This window comes from Heloderma suspectum, chromosome 1 (assembly GCF_057233095.1).
Source record: "Heloderma suspectum isolate Gila_16-S chromosome 1, 16-S_ref, whole genome shotgun sequence".
Taxonomy (NCBI): Eukaryota; Metazoa; Chordata; class Lepidosauria; order Squamata; family Helodermatidae; genus Heloderma; species Heloderma suspectum.
In genome coordinates, this window is record NC_139458.1 from 266108374 (window position 1) to 266123885 (window position 15512).

The window sequence follows — 15512 nt, forward strand, 5'->3', positions numbered from 1 at the left end:
GCTGAAGGTGGTGTGGAGAATAAGCTCCTATATACAGGTGCAATCCTAAACACACTACTAGGGAGCAGGGGTGATGCCAGCTGCCTAAAAGATTCTGGGCCCAGGGCCATCCGCCACAAATCACCATAAAGTCTGCACATGCTAATTTTATCTATATATACAAATTTAGAAAGAATTGCAAAGATTTATTTAAATTTCACAGAAGGCAAAGCCAGCCAACTGATTTCTCATTCAAATAATCTCAAATAAATTCTTCAATTAATTTGTACCCATCCCAGATCAGTGGTGCCTCTTCAATTACAATTAATTTGCAACAGTGTGAAAAGATAGAGTGCACAGAAGTGCAATAAGTGGAAAAGCACTTGCATGGCAGTTACACCAGGGGGCTAAAAACTCTGTGTTGGCACCAATGGATACTCAGGGCTAGAGCCCTGGGAAATAGATTTGGGGCCAGGCCTAGTAACACCCCTGCTATGAAATAAGTAGCACTTCTAAATAAAAATGCATACGTTGTAAAAAGGCTTTCAGTCCTGCATGGCACCCGTTGTCCCGTAAGGGGGCGCTGCGTGCGATATACAGGCGGGCTTGTTGGCATGCAACTGGTTGCATGATGAGAAGGTTAATTCGCAGCACGCAGCACGCAGCTTTACTAACCATGCCAGTTTCATGCGTTTTGATCCCGACAACAAGCCCGTCAGTTATTTAGAGGAAAGAAGCGTGATACAGTATCTGGCTCTTTGGATATTTGGGGAATAGCCGAGTAAGCACATAATTTGTTTACATGTTTGCCCTTCTGAACTCTAATGTTCACTAGACTCTCTCTCTCTCTCTCTCTCTCTCTCTCTCTCTCTCACACACACACACACACACCCCTTGCTCCGATCAATAAGCCCCACTGTACTGACAATCATGCAGCCGCATCCAGATGCGTGTTTAATCGGACACACTAAATTCAATGGGACCTAGGGAAGTGTGATAGAATTGCACCCTTTCCCTTCTAAACTTCTGAAACTAGAGGCAAACAGTTTTGTGGCTGGCCCGATACCCTCTCTGGAATAACTTGTTCGGTCCGCAATCTGTAACCCACTTTCACCGGCTCCTGGATCAACCCCGCAGAATTCGCGGGGGCCGAACACGAACAGGTGGATTGCGGATTGCAGCCAAAGGCAGCGCTCCTAAAGCAACAAGGCTTTCAAGTGAGAGCTGGCAATGAAGGTACTACTGCCGCTGCTATTGCAGTGGGTTGGGATCTGTCAATCCCACGAGTACCCTAAAGGATAAAGCACGGCCGACGACCGCGGCATAATGGTAAATGGCCCAGCCCGGCACGCTGCATATTATTGCAGTACAAATAATTTCCGTAACAAAGGAGCAGGCACTATTTTCAATACAGGCAGTTCCTGATCTTTTTCAAGGGGATGGCACAGCTTGGATTAAGATATTTTATCGGGCCAAACAGATGTTCACTTTCCTTGTCTTCCCCAACATGCGCGCTCTGGCCTTCGTAAAAGGAGCAAAGCTGAGGAGCAGGAATTTAAAAGCACTTGCCTAGAAACGTCTTGCCACCAGGCGTAGTCGTGGCCGAGTGGTTAAGGCGATGGACTAGAAATCCATTGGGGTCTCCCCGCGCAGGTTCGAATCCTGCCGACTACGATGCAATTTTTAAGCGTGTAAACTTTTAGCCGGATGGCCAAATCCCAATAGGGCCAAGTCGGGCCGGGGGCTCCCGGAGCGAGCGGGAAGGGCGCGAAGCCGCGCCGCGCGTCGGGAGGGCACAGCGGCGGAAGGGATCTCGTGACACGCGTCCCCGGATCTCCTTCCCAGGCTTGCAACACCGGCAGCAGCAGCGCGCCGAGAGCGGAGGCTGCGCTTTGTCTGGGAGGCAGGAAGCGGCGGTCGTGGAGGGGGCGACGCCATGCAGCACAGCCCGGGCCCGGCCGTGTTGGTCACCGCGAGGTAAGGCGGCGGCGGCGGCGCACCCGCTGGCGTGCCCCCTACCGCTGCGGGGTAGGACTCGCTCCCGCACACGCCGCCGGCCCAGCCGACTTCAAGCGAGACCTTCGTCCCTGCAAGGCAGCCTGGTCGTCCCGACCCCCCCCCTCCCCGGGCAGGGATTGGGAACCTCCTTTGCCCGGGATCCGCCAGATGCATGCGCGCCTCAGGCCTAACACCGCCCCTGGGAGCGGCTGGCTGGAGGCTGGCTGGGCTTCCGTCTTCTCTTGCTTCAAGCGTTGGCTGTGCGGAGTTCATGAGGACGAGCCTCTTCGCAAGGACTTTCTCCTCCTTCCTTCTGCAAGGGAATGGTCGGGTTGCTGCCCCTTTGAGGCAGCAGTGCGACTCTCCCGCTGCTCCCCCCCCCCATGGGATCCCTTCCTATCACCCACGGCGATCTTGGGGGGGGGGCTTTCACCACTTGGGGCACTCTTACCCCCCCCTTCTGTGGCTTCTTCTCCCCACTTACTAAGTAAGGAAATTACTTAGTTGGAATCCCGCCCCCCCCCCCCACACACACAAATACTTAACAATCTCACCCCATGATATCTGAATTTCTGGAGAAGGGAAATATCTCCAGGTATTTTCTGTCTCCCCTCTACAATATTTTTGTGCAGTGCCTGCCCTGCATAGCATTTCACCTATCACAGGTCTGTGTCCCTGAGGTCTTTACCCCTGGGAAAGATTGAAGGCCAAAGGAGAAGGGGAGAGCAGAGGATGAGATGGCCAGATAGCATCACCGATGCAATGAATATGAACTTGAGCACGCTCCGGGAGAGAGCACAGGACAGGAAGGCCTGGCGTGCTATGGTCTGTGGGGTCAAGAAGAGTTGGACACAACTGAACAATCACCAGTGCACAGTTGTCCAGTCTGTCACTGTTGGCATGGGGCTGATCCTTCTTTCCCCCTTTTCCTTGGCAGGGCCCCTGTGAGTCTTTCTACAGGAGGCTTTTATTGTGTGCTCATGGTTGCTCACTCTCCTGGGTTTTTTAGATTGAGGAAAATGTGGCATTTTTCATATTGGCGTTGTTTGTAGTAGGTAATTGTGCTATACTATAGTGCCATCTAGTGGCTGTATAATGAAACATATAGAAAAGCAGAGAAAGACACCCCCACCCCACGTACGTGTAAAGGAGCCAACCCTAATCCTGCAAAGAATCTGAAAGCCGATGCCCTGGTAAAGGTGTGGGTTAAAAGCCTCAGGTAGAAATGCCATGTGTCTTTAATCGTTTCTGCTTGAGCAAGAGAAATGTATTCAGAAGCTGAAGCTTTTATCATAGGGGTGGGCAACTTGTGACACTCCACATGTTTTGGTCTACATCCCCCATCATGCCTCACCATTGACTGTGATGACTAAGGCTGATGGGAGTTGTAGGCCAACACATCTGCCACAAGTTGCCCACCTCTATGATAGAAGCTTCAGCTCCTGAATACGTTTCTCTAGGAAAAGCTTCGCCTTCTGGTTTTCTGTTTCACAGGCACAAGGGCCCTTCCATAAACAAAGTTGGCAGCCCTAATTTTCACAGTATGTACAGTGCAATTGACTTGGACATAAGCCCCACTCAGTTCAACTGGATGTTCTGTTAAGTGTGCATAGCAGCCTTCCTCAGCCTGGTGCCCTCCAGGTACTTTGGACTTCAGCTCCCATCAGCCCCAGCCAGCATGGCCAGTAGTCAGGAATGTTGGAAGTTGTAGCCTAAAACATCTGGAGGGCACCCAGTTAGGGAAGGCTGGTATATAGGACTGCAGCCATAGTGTCCCAAACTGACTGGAAATCCTTCTGTGAATCCCAACGACACATTTCTGCTTTCCCAAAAATCTGTATTGAAATGGTTTGTGTGGTCATATCCTGCTCATTGGGCCATTCCTTTTTGCAGCATTGGTTACACTGTTCTTTCAGTACAAATACTTTCTACAGGTTGCAGTCCTATACATGCTTACTTGGGAGTGAGCCCAAATGGAAATAAATGGGGCTTATTTCTGAGTATAGACTCACTGTCAGTTTTATGTCTGTGAGTCTGACAAAGATGGGCAGTGTCCAGGCCTGGCTTCCTTGTAGTAGTAATAAAAAAAATGTAGTGGGCCATCAATATTCCTGGCAATTTATGAGTACAAGACAAAAGGTCTTTGTCCCTAAGAAGCTTGCCATCTATAGTCAAAAGACAAATCAGGAAATAAGGATTGTGCTGGATGGGGTTACACTCCTCCCGAGGACTCAGGCATGCAATTTGCATGTATTCTTGACCTTGAACCTGGATGCCCAGGTTTCGGCAGTGACCCGGAGTGCATTTGCACAACTAAGGCTAGTGTGCCAACTGCGCCCATTCCTAGAGACATCTGATCTGGCCACGGTCATGCATGCCTTAGTTACATCCCATTTGGGCTACCATAATGCCTTCAAAAACTGGTGCTCCAGAATGGTGCAGCCAGACTTGACAGGGGCCAGTTACAGGGAGCATGTGACTCCCTTGTTACAGCAGCTTCACTGGCTACTGGTCTGTTTCTTCAGAATTCAAAGTGCTAGATATGATCTGTAAAGCCCTATCCAGCTTGGGACCAGGCTACCTGAAAGACCACCTTCTCCCATACAAGCCTGCGCAGTTCTTAAGCTCTTCAGGAGAGGCCTTTCTTTTGAGGCCGCCACCTTCAGAGGCACGTCTGGTGACAACGCAAGACAGGGCCTTCTCAGTGGCTGCTCCCTGGCTATGGAACTCCCTACCAAGGGAGGCTAGCTTTGCTCCCTCTCTGCTGTCCTTCCACCGGCAGGCAAACCCCACTTTATTCCAATGGGCCATTGGTATGTAAGCAGGTCTGTTGAGCTGGATGCTGTTTTCACTCTGTTCTTGATGTGCTTCTAATTGTGCTTTAAATGTATTTCTTATTGTTTTTATCAGTGATTATAAGCCACCTTGACTGCCATTTCTGGTAGAAACATGTACTTACGCTTAGTTATAGTAGGTGTGAGGGCTATGCCAAAGGCTTCACAGAAAAGATGGGTTTTGAGGGGGGATTTGAAGGAAATGAGAGAGGGGGCATCACACAGGTGTTCCGGGAGGCAGTTCCAAAGGGCATAATCTGTTGGGGGAGCGGGAGACTGTCAGACCATAGAAGGTGGTGGAGCTGGAAGAGAGAAGATGATAGGCAGGGATCATGTATTGGGAAATAAGAGTGGAGAGATAAAGCGGGCGGGTTGAGGAGGTGAAGGCCATGGAGAGTTTTGAAAGTAAAGACAAGGTGCTTGTGCTGGATATGGGAGCAAAGAGCTGGCCTTAGGATGAATAGCGCCCTGGATGAGGACTGCCTTTGCTGCCTTCCCTTTGGTCAGCTTACAGTGTCTTCTGTTATTATCTATAGACCTGAATTACAAGGGCACCAGAGTGCCCCCTCAGTTAAGGTGAGTTGCAAAAAACCAGGTTCCGCCATTATAGGCCTCAAAATTCTACTGCTTATAAAAGTGACAGTGGTTGAGCTAATCACTTGGCATCCATGATCTATATGATGAGGTCTGCAACTGTGCAGAATTTCAAACTGATCCAGTAAAAATTGCCACAGGTACAGCAAGTTAAATAGTGCTGGAAATTGACACATTTATCCTTTTACTCCAACCTGCGGCTTCCAATTTCCTGGCTTTGTGGAGCTTGAGCCAACATGAGATAGCCTTAACTTTGGTCTGAAACTGGCTGGTTTTTTGAGCACTGAACGGTATTTATAGTCCTTACAGTGCCTGGTAATGTTGTATTGGCCATGGTTTGGTGACATTAAACTGAAAATTGAACAAGGGACATGCTTTCAAGCTAGCTGATGGAAGTTCATTTTTATAGTTAGTACCCAAACTAGCTGTAGAATGGGGGTGGGCAACTTATGGCCCTCCAGATGTTTTGGCCTACAACTCAGCTCCCATCATCCCACACCATTGGCTATGCTGGCTAGGGCTGGTGGGAATTGTAGACCAAAACATCTGGAGGGCCCTGCAGAACTTTGGGGGGAAAAGAAGGTTCAGGACACTTCCCACAGGTGACAATAACAAATAAGGAACTACAGGTATGCAGGTGAGCTTACCCCACATTAAGCTTTGGGCTACCTCAGTTCATACACTCACAACTTCAGGAGACATGAGATGGCCTTGAATCGCTTCCAGCTCAATATTTTTTTGGGGTCCAGGACATTGTCAGGCATACTAATACTAATACATACTAATAATAACCAAAATATGTAGAAAAGAATAAGGAACTGGGGATGTGCACCTCAAGCTATAGTAAGCTTTGGACACCCCCCAGTCATCCCTTCCAGACCTACAGGAGAGTATCCTCTATGAGGTGGCATAGAACTGGGTTGGGTCCAACACTTTGATTGGGTGCAAGACACTGTCAAGGGCATGTACCTGGACCCAAAATAACTAAACGTATATAGCAAAGAATATTCATACCATCTCATAGAGGAAACTCTCTTGGACATGTGGGTGTATGATTTCCATTGGCCGAAACCTTCTTATGGGGTGCACACCACTAATTCCTTATCCTTTTCTACATATCTGTGGCTAGTATTGTCATGGGGGAGGGCTTGACTGAATCTTGCACCCTAAAGAAGCTTTGGGCTGGACATGTTTCTTTGGCAGCCTTCCCCAACTACTGCCCTCCAGATGTTTTGGACTACAACTCCCAGGATTTCTGACCATGGGTCATGCTGGCTAAGACTGATGGAAGCTGAAGTCCAAAATATCTGGAGGGCACCAGCTTGGGGAAGTCTGTTCCATGGCATTTTGCGAGGACAGTCTCTTGGCCATTTGGGTGTGGGATCTTGGGTGGCCAGAAGCTTATTGTGGGGTGCACACCTCCAGTTTCTTATTCATTTCTACACCATGGTACATCAACATCATGGAGGCATGTGGTTTTGGCAGCAGAGTGCTGGACAGAAGCGAGGGGACCAAGGTGAAGAGAACAGAAGGTTTCTCCATGCAGTTCTGCACCTCTGTATGTGACTGCGTGGAGAAAAAGATGGTTGCCTGCATATCTGAACCAACTTTTAGCTCACTATCGCTCATTGTAACCTACCTTGCAGAGATGTTGTGAAGCTAAAATTGAGTGGAGATCTTGTACTCTAACTTGAGCTTCTTGGAGGAAGGGTGGGATAAAAAAGTAATAAAAATAAATAAGACGCAATAGCAGAAAAACGTATTTGTTATTACTATGGAGCACAGGAGGGACCAGTTTTCCTCATGTGTGAGAATCTCTGAGCTTTCTCTTCTTCCCTCTCTTAAAGTGTGCTAGGGTTAGCTTATTGCATACAACCTAGCACAGTTGCCCATTACTTCCTGGATGCTGATACCTGCTCTGAACTGCATAGATTTAAACCTTTAGTCCTGCCACAAAAGCCTGTGGGCCAGAAACTGGTGTTGGTGTTGGTGTTGGGAGTCTGTTAACACCGAAATGCGGCCCATCTTTGATGGAACTCTCTGTGTTTACATTTGCAGACCTCTCCAAAATGCCCACACAGGGATAGATCTGTCAGTCCCAGAGTACCAGGAAATCCGGGGAAAGATGATGTCTGGCCATGTGGAATATAATATTGTAGTAGTTACCCAGCTGGCTGCATTCAAATCAGCAAAGCACAAACCAGAAGACATCATTCAGTTTATGGTAATCAGTCATTTATCACTTGGTGTGTGTGTGAGTGTGAGAAAGAGTGAGAGAATGGATGAATAACATTATGAATATATGAACCCGTTCATGATTTGTATATCACATGGCTAATGGCTTGTGAGTAGGCCATGATGTACCTTAGGTGAGTCTCAGTCTACAGGCTAAAATTGTATAGCCCAGATTGTATTGACAGATCACATACCTTTGTGCCAGGGGAAGCTGGTGGCTCGAATTTTGGTGGGGCAAGTCTTCCATTCTGGGTTTTAGTTACAACCAGCCAGAAATCTAAATAAGTTATCCAAGGTGCTGAATCCATTTTGGGGATAGGGTCCAGCACCTTGGATAGCTCATTTAGACTTATGGCTGGTTGTAACTAAAACCCAGCATGGAATCTGCACCCCACTGAAACTGGAGTCACCAGTCTCCCCTGCAGGCTTGTGCTATGACAATTTCTTCAATCAAAAAGAGTCACCTTAAGTATTTTGTATCTACTGTTCACCTGGACCAATACAGTAAATTTATAACCAAATTTCCATGTTGCAAATCGTAGTCACTTAAATTTTTGGATGCATGAGTTTGCTATGTGTTCTGATGTACACATTTCTGCCATATGTACTCCCTTCAGAAAAGTGCTTATATTGGGCTGGAAATAGAAGATATTTGAAGGAGATGGCTGTGAAGAAACCTGCCATTTATACAGATTTCCTTGTTTTTAAGAATACACATAAATATTGCACTAGTAGATCCAGTATAAGCACTGTATTTTAGAAGGCAAATAAAGACTTTGGCCTGTAGCATGCAAGGCGTGGGAGACTTTGGTTTCCTTGGTCTTTTATTTTAACGGATACTTGTGGACTGGTTCATACATGTGTGCCCGTCGCTTGATGACTGCAACATCATACAGTGATTTGTATGTGTGAATGGACTGTCACAGATATAACATTATAGACATGTTGCATGTTGACTCAAAAGTGATATTTTCCAGTTGAGCCAGTTCTCACATTCAGCTGTCAATCATCAAGTGCAGACAAGACATGTTTTGGACATGTATGTGAGAAACAGGCCTTGATTTCTTATCACTTGATAACTCTCACCTGAATGTGTGAGCTGTCTCTACTGAAAAAACTTTGTGGTTGAGGTAACCTGAGGAGAATCATCTGTCATGGCTCCTCCACACATGGAAACTGCCACTTGATGTCATCAAGAGGGGTTAATGCTTGTGAATCATCCCCATGTCTCTTCTTGGTAAAGTCTGGGCTCTGGGAAGCTTTCTTCAGCTGTAGCTTTTTCATTAAGCTGTCCTAGGTTAGTCATGGTACTTTGTTAGACACTCTGGCTGCTTTGACTTCCATCCCTTTCTAAGGAAATATTGAATGGTATTTCATTAGGATGTAGGAATGGTATTTTTATCCAGTGAAATATCTTGGGTCACCCATGCATTGACATGGTCAAATACCTTAAATAGTTTGGCCATGTGCAACTAATATTATGAAGTTTGGGGTTGGGAGCTTTTTGTAGTACTTTGCTGGGGAAGAGGGAAGAAATCTGTTGATTTGGGGAGAAGGGGATTGTATAAGATATGTGTGGGGTTTTTTTTAATTAAAGTAGTTGAACAGTGAAAACATATTTGGGTTCACTGTGACCTATTGTATTATCCAAGGTATTTATAACTGGTTTTACTGCTTCACTTTGCTGACCACTCACCCTATACCGGTCGTGCACACGCACGCATGCATACATGCACACTTTCACATGGCAACATACTTAGTAAAATACCACGTGCTTTTACCATTTTAAACCTAAAAAAAACATTTTCCCAGTTAAAGTAAGCATAGGACCATAATTAATTTGAGACAGGTCAGGAAATGTAAATATTAAAGTAGAAGTCAAGGCCCACCAAAAAATTGCAGATGCCGTTCTTTGTCACATCCTCCCCCCCATAAACACACACACGTGTTCTTGCACACACATTGCACACACTGAAGTCACCCCCCCTTCCCTTGTCTCTTGTTAAATTGGCCTCTAAAGCCCCCTTCCTCCTCCTCCTGTTGCCTGTTAATCCTGTGCAAGACGAATAGCTGAGCTGAGGGGTGCCTTAGTGGTGGAATTTGGCCAGGGGTTTCAGCGAACTCCTATCCCAAAAGGAGGCACATTTGGGACAGTGTGAGAGAATGAAGAGTAGCAGGTTGACTTGCCTGCCAGCATCCTGAACTAATCCCTGGCTCCTTCCTTCATGGGTGCAGAAACACTCAGCAAACCCCCTGGTGCAATAGTGAACAGTGGTGGCTGTGGTTGGCATAGTGCAGGGGTGCAGAACCTTGGGCCTGGAAGCCAAATCCGGCTCTCCTGGGGTCCTAATCTTGCCCTCTACGGTCCTCTACCCCCTTTCCCTCAGCCACCAATCATTTGGTGGTTTCCTTGCTTTTATGCAAGTTTTCCCCTATTCTAAAAGGTTGAAATGTCCCTCCTAAGGCTTAGTCACTGGCAGGAAGAGGTTGAAGCTAAACCAGGCTGGTATTTTTTAGTATTTTGGCTCGGCCCCTTTGGCCTTCAGCCCTGCCCACCACTGGAATGCGGCCCCTGACCCCTTCTCTGAAATGGAATCTGGCCCTCGGGGTGAAAGAGGTTCTGCACCCTTGGCATAGTTGGAACAAGTTCAGCCTGATAAGATTCCCCGTGTGCTCCACCAGTGCTTAGGCTCCCTTCGCTCCTGGAGCAGTTGTGGGTGCTTCACAGGATCACAGCATGGGAAGGGACCTCAAATGTCATCTAGTCCCTCCCACTGACAGTGCAGGACCTCCACTGTGGCAGTGTCCGTGATGGGGGGCCACCCAGCCTCTACGTAAAAACCTGTAACAAAGGAGAGTCCAGCACCTTCTGAGACTTGCCTTGGGCTCTCCTGTCTTCATGGATATTGAGCTAGGCTGAGGGGAAGCAAGAGGCCTACCAGGCTATTTTCTGGCACTGTGCAGGCAGCATGCATTTACAGGCCTTGGTTAGCACAATTTTGGGAGTGATGCAGAAGATCGTTTGGACCCCTTCTATTTATTTATTTTGCAAAGGCAGAGGTCTCTACCATCAGTAAAACCCATCTCCTGTACCCTGCCTGATGACCCCACCACCACACACATACACACATCTTTTTAACTTTCTGGATGACTGATAGATAATTTGATTTGAAGGAGTTAGGTTTCATCTCATGTGACTTTATGGCCACAATAGAGTTGTGGGTTTGGATCCCAAGGTCTGTGTGCAAACTTCTGCAGGAACATCAGGCCTTTTCTGGTTCCCATACCCTCAGTGGCCCATGGCATGCTGCTGAGAAGTCAATCCTGGAAGTAAGAGGACCTCTGGAATGATGTCTGGTGACTTTTGACTGGTATGCAATGGGCAATTCCAGTAGGGGGCGCTCAGACACCATTTTTAAGCTGCCTGCCCTTCCTTGCCTCCTTCTTGCCTATACAGTCTGAAGAATGTTTTCAAGCTGGAGTCATAATAGCTGGCAGTTCTTGCTTGCTTGTAATATGTTCCCATTCAGAATCATTGGGTCCCCTACACCAATATAGTGTATATGTGGATGAAGAACAAGCTGCTAATACTGTGAAGTATTTTTATTCTTTGAATTGGAAAGAAGGGTAAATGCAGATGGCTGCTATACAGCATTTTAACCTGAGAGTTGTTTGTTTGTTTGACACATGTAGGGAAACTGATTAAACTACATCCTAAAATACAAGATGGGGTCAAGTTTTAAATGCTGCTTTGGCTTCGTTTTCAGTCTTCTACGGAATATTGTTGCTTAGCTGTTCTCTTAGCCAAGAAACGGCCTTTTCCTTAAATCAGCCAGCGAACAGCTGATGATAGACTGGCCATATTTGCCTTTACGTTCTTCTTCCTGCTGGCTTCTTATTCTAGGGCAGGGGGTGGGGAGCTCATTTTGCATCCCAAATCTTCTTCTTCCTGACCCTTACACACACTTTGTCTTCCATCCTGCCTCCTTGCTCTTGTCGAGATTCCCTACTTCTCCCCTCTTGGCCTGCTACTTCAACTAGCACTGCCTGTTAGGAAGCATCTAGAATCATAGAATAGTAGGGTTGGAAGCGACCTACAAGACCATCGAGTCCAATCCCCTGCTCAGTGCAGGAAGCCTGATTCCCAGGCAGTGCCCCATCCAAGTACTAACCAGGGCTGACCCTGCTTAGCTTCCGAGATCAGACGAGATTTGGCTTAGAGGGGACTAACTCATCACAGAGGTCAGCGTTTTCACTACGCCGCCTCCTCAGCTCAATAAATATACCTCCCAGCTCCGTAACCACCCCCAGTACCCGAGAAACAAAGTGTACCTCGGTCCTCATCATTTCTCGTAACACAAACATCCAGCTTTCTTTCTTCCCTGCCTCCCCCTCCTTTCTCTCCCACACCGTTTATGCCTCTGCAGTGGGACTCACTGCCCAGCCTGGCGTTGCACTGTTGCTGGAAAACCACCATCATCTTGAAGTGGAGCAACACAGTCCCTCACAGCCACTTTCTCTTAGTATTATCTCCACGGCAGTCAGGGTTTTCCCTGGTGTCATCACTGTGGCTCACGTTCCGTTCCTAGCAAAGGGAGGGCTCTCCTGTGTTTTTTGTGTTGTGTTTTTGGGCTTGCCCATTTTGCACTTTTTTCTTTTGCACTTGGTCGCTTCGCAGCTTATTTATATTTGGGACTTGCCCAACTAGCTCATAATCTCAAGGCTATGGGCAGCACCAGCAGGACCCACTGCTAGCACCACGGGGAACTAGAGGTTAAAAACCACAACCAGAAACAAGTGGAAATACTCATTTCCAGAACAGGGCAGGTCTGCAGAGCTTGCAGAAGGGAGCTCTGCAGACCTGTCCTGAGCCAGAAACCAGTTTTTCTGCTTGTTTCCAGGGCTGCTTTTGGAACTAGCTTTCTGTTGCCCGAGCACAGGGTCCTGCAGATGCAACAGACCAGCAGGATCACCGCAGCAGTATTGAATACGACCCTCTGGGTTTGAGCCCCTCATTGGCTATTTTGATCTTGTTCACAGGCAATCTCTCCCATCTGTTCCAGTCCATAGATTGGTCCTGGACAACTCTTCACTTTTTTCTGTCTCGTACAAGTCTTTCAGGTCTGCATGTATTTCCATACTTTCCCCCACCCCTTCAATTTGCTCTATGTTATAGCTCTTTCTCTTCCTCCATCCGATTTCCCTCCAATTGTATCCTAATTCCCCATTTCTTAGAATGCCCCCATTATTCTTGCATTCCTCTGAATTCCAGATACTGGGCAGGGGGCGGTGGGAAGGGGAGTAGCTGTTGCCTTCATGCCTATCTGCATGGTTGATGCTAGAATTAGAATGCTGGGCTCTTCTTAAATATGTAAGACTTGCCCAAAGCCATTTAGCAAAGCTTCATGGCCAAGCAGGGATTTGATCCCAGATCTTGCATTTTCCACAGGCCTGACTCCAGGTTTGAGGGGGGCTTTGGGGAAAATGCCCTCTGGTGGCCCCTCTTCTATCAGTGGGGCATAAGGCATGAAGACAGTGTTCCACACAGCATTGGGTGGCTGGGTCTAGCCACTCTTAAAATTTCCCGCAGTACCTCAGAGCCACGCTGGGTCAGGGGCACGGTAGGAAATTACCATGCCCCTGACCCACGCTGGGTCAGGGGCACGGTAGCTGGATCAAGCTGTCTGTCACTGCTTGGAGCCAGAAAAAAAGTAAGGGGGCTCTGGGCAGGTATTAGCAGTGGACTCTGCCAGATAACTGGGGCCTTAGCAGCCGCTCTAGGGTGCCAGGTGGTGGCATCAGTCCTGGTCTTCCAAACTGAAGTCCAGCACTCTAAACATTTTACTGTACTAGAAGAGCAGAATAAGAGGTGGCATCTAGCTCCTTATCCGCTGGGCCCATTGGGAAGGGGATCTGTAATACACTGCAACTGAGGAACAAATTTGTTGCTCTGCAATTTGCTAGGATCACAATAAGATGATATGATAGCAAAACATCTAAATACCATGTATCCAGAAACAAGAAGAACCATCTGCTCTGTTACATGCTTCACTAAATCTGCTGTTTAATAAAAGAATATATTCTGCCTGTGTTATCAGGTCTCTAAGAAGTACAGTGAGATTGAGGAATTTTATCAAAGACTGGCCAAACGGCATCCACGAACCTCTCTGCCTCCGCTACCCAGGAAAGTGCTGTTCGTTGGAGAATCTGATATTCGGGAACGACGAGTTGCATTCAATGAGCTCATGAGATCCATCTCCAGGGATGCAGATCTAGCAACAAGCCCTGAATTACTGGAATTCCTAGGTAATTCCAAAATGTGCCCCTTAAACCAGATTGATTTATTAATATATGCAGTGGCTCAAACCTTGTATACATTTTGCAAAATGAACTATGTTTTTCTCCCCACCCACCCCTATATTTTTAAAGGCCAAGTCTGTGTTAAGTTCTCATGCCCAAATATAACTGAAAACCTAATGTGTAATGCACTTTGATTTGCTTTCCTACAAGCCCCGTACTTCAGATTCTAGAAATCCATAGTACTCTGTTATCTAAATGTGAGATTTGCTTGTAATGACTTGGATATGTAATGTGCTTTAAAAAGAAAAGCTGACCTTCGTTATTAATTTGAGAGATAATCTGGGTGATGTATGCAGTGTGTGTATTATATAATCAGAATTATGCACTAAGGTAGCCCAAGTCTGTTCCAAGAAAATCTGGAGTCTGCGGCCTCAACAAATTTGCATGAGTTTTCCACTTTTAAATAATAATTTATTTTGAATCCTGTAGTCATGTGGAAAAGAAGGAGCAATAGAGGGTGTAAAACCCCTATCCGAACCACTAGAAATCTCATTTCTGAGATTTCTCTAAGCATGGCCCACACAATGGGCTAGAAACTTGATTTTTATTTTTTATTTTAAAAACCACCTCAAAATGTTGAATTGTTTATGAAATACAAACACCATGCTTGCACAAAGTGATGGTGGAATTGCAGAATACACACTGCTCTTGATATGGTAAGATTGCCAGTAATGGATCTACATAGCTCTTCATTGTAAATATGCATGGCTTAAATGCACTGTGCCATGCTTTTTTCCTCAAGTCAGCAAGGACTGGATGTCTCGTTAGTTTGACAGTAGCAGAAACTAAAGGCTCTAATCAGGGTTGAAACTCAGTGGTAGTTAATCTTCTGCACAGCAGACTTCATAACAGTGGGCTTTAACATCATTATTGTTGTGTCTGAACTGAAAAAATAAAGCCTATCTCTCTTGTTTTTGCTGAGAAGGACTGTATTTCTCTAAGTGCTCTGAAGAGCTTAATTGTGGTGTGTCTATGGCAGTTTTTGAAATCCCACAGCAGAGTAGCTCTAAAGTGAACGACAAGTAACTATCAGACCAAGGTAGCTATACGGGGCACAAATATACAGTTTTGAACATACAAGGGTGCATCTCCCCATTCTGTTCACCACACTGTCTGAAGCTAATGATGTGGACATAGGCAAGCAAAAACAGTTGGCTGTTTTGCATCTCTGCATCCAGTTTTCCTTGCATGCTTTTACAGGAACAAGATCCACTAGTGTCATTGACGTCAAAGGGAAAAACCTTCCTGATAAGGAAGAGGAGGAAGAAGAAAATGAAGCCTTAGATTTCTTCAAAGAGGAAAAGGCATTCGATGTAGTTCCCCAGTTCAAAACATTGAAAGTGCACGGTGTTAAAGTGGAGGAGGAGGAGGAGGAGGAAGACGATGTCGATCCACTTGGTGTTCTCAAGTATGCCTTTTTAATATTATTCTCAGAACTGGCAATCAGAATTGGTTGGGGGCCTAATGACCCCCACAAGCTGAGTGACATCACATGGGCAGGGGCAAGGCCAT

At 46.6% G+C, this 15512-nt stretch overlaps 1 protein-coding gene and 1 non-coding gene across 10 annotated transcripts in view; both read left to right on the forward strand.

Moving 5' to 3' along the window:
• Positions 1 to 611: 611 nt before the first annotated feature.
• Positions 612 to 15512, forward strand: part of HS1BP3 (HCLS1 binding protein 3) — a 69465-nt gene continuing 54564 nt past the window's right edge. The window contains exons 1-5 of one of the 9 annotated variants that reach the window (XM_084826525.1): positions 688 to 760; positions 1825 to 1956; positions 7464 to 7629; positions 13739 to 13946; positions 15201 to 15408. In XM_084826525.1, the coding sequence (XP_084682651.1) occupies positions 1916 to 1956; positions 7464 to 7629; positions 13739 to 13946; positions 15201 to 15408 (623 nt within the window). In that variant the 5' untranslated portion in view covers positions 688 to 760; positions 1825 to 1915. Of the gene's footprint in view, positions 761 to 1430; positions 7630 to 13738; positions 13947 to 15200; positions 15409 to 15512 lie in introns of those variants that run through there. The other 8 variants (XM_084826518.1, XM_084826522.1, XM_084826519.1 and 5 more) reach the window with 8 other exon arrangements.
• TRNAS-AGA (transfer RNA serine (anticodon AGA)) lies at positions 1572 to 1653 on the forward strand. The gene has a single exon. It is a non-coding gene; the product is annotated as a tRNA-Ser (tRNA).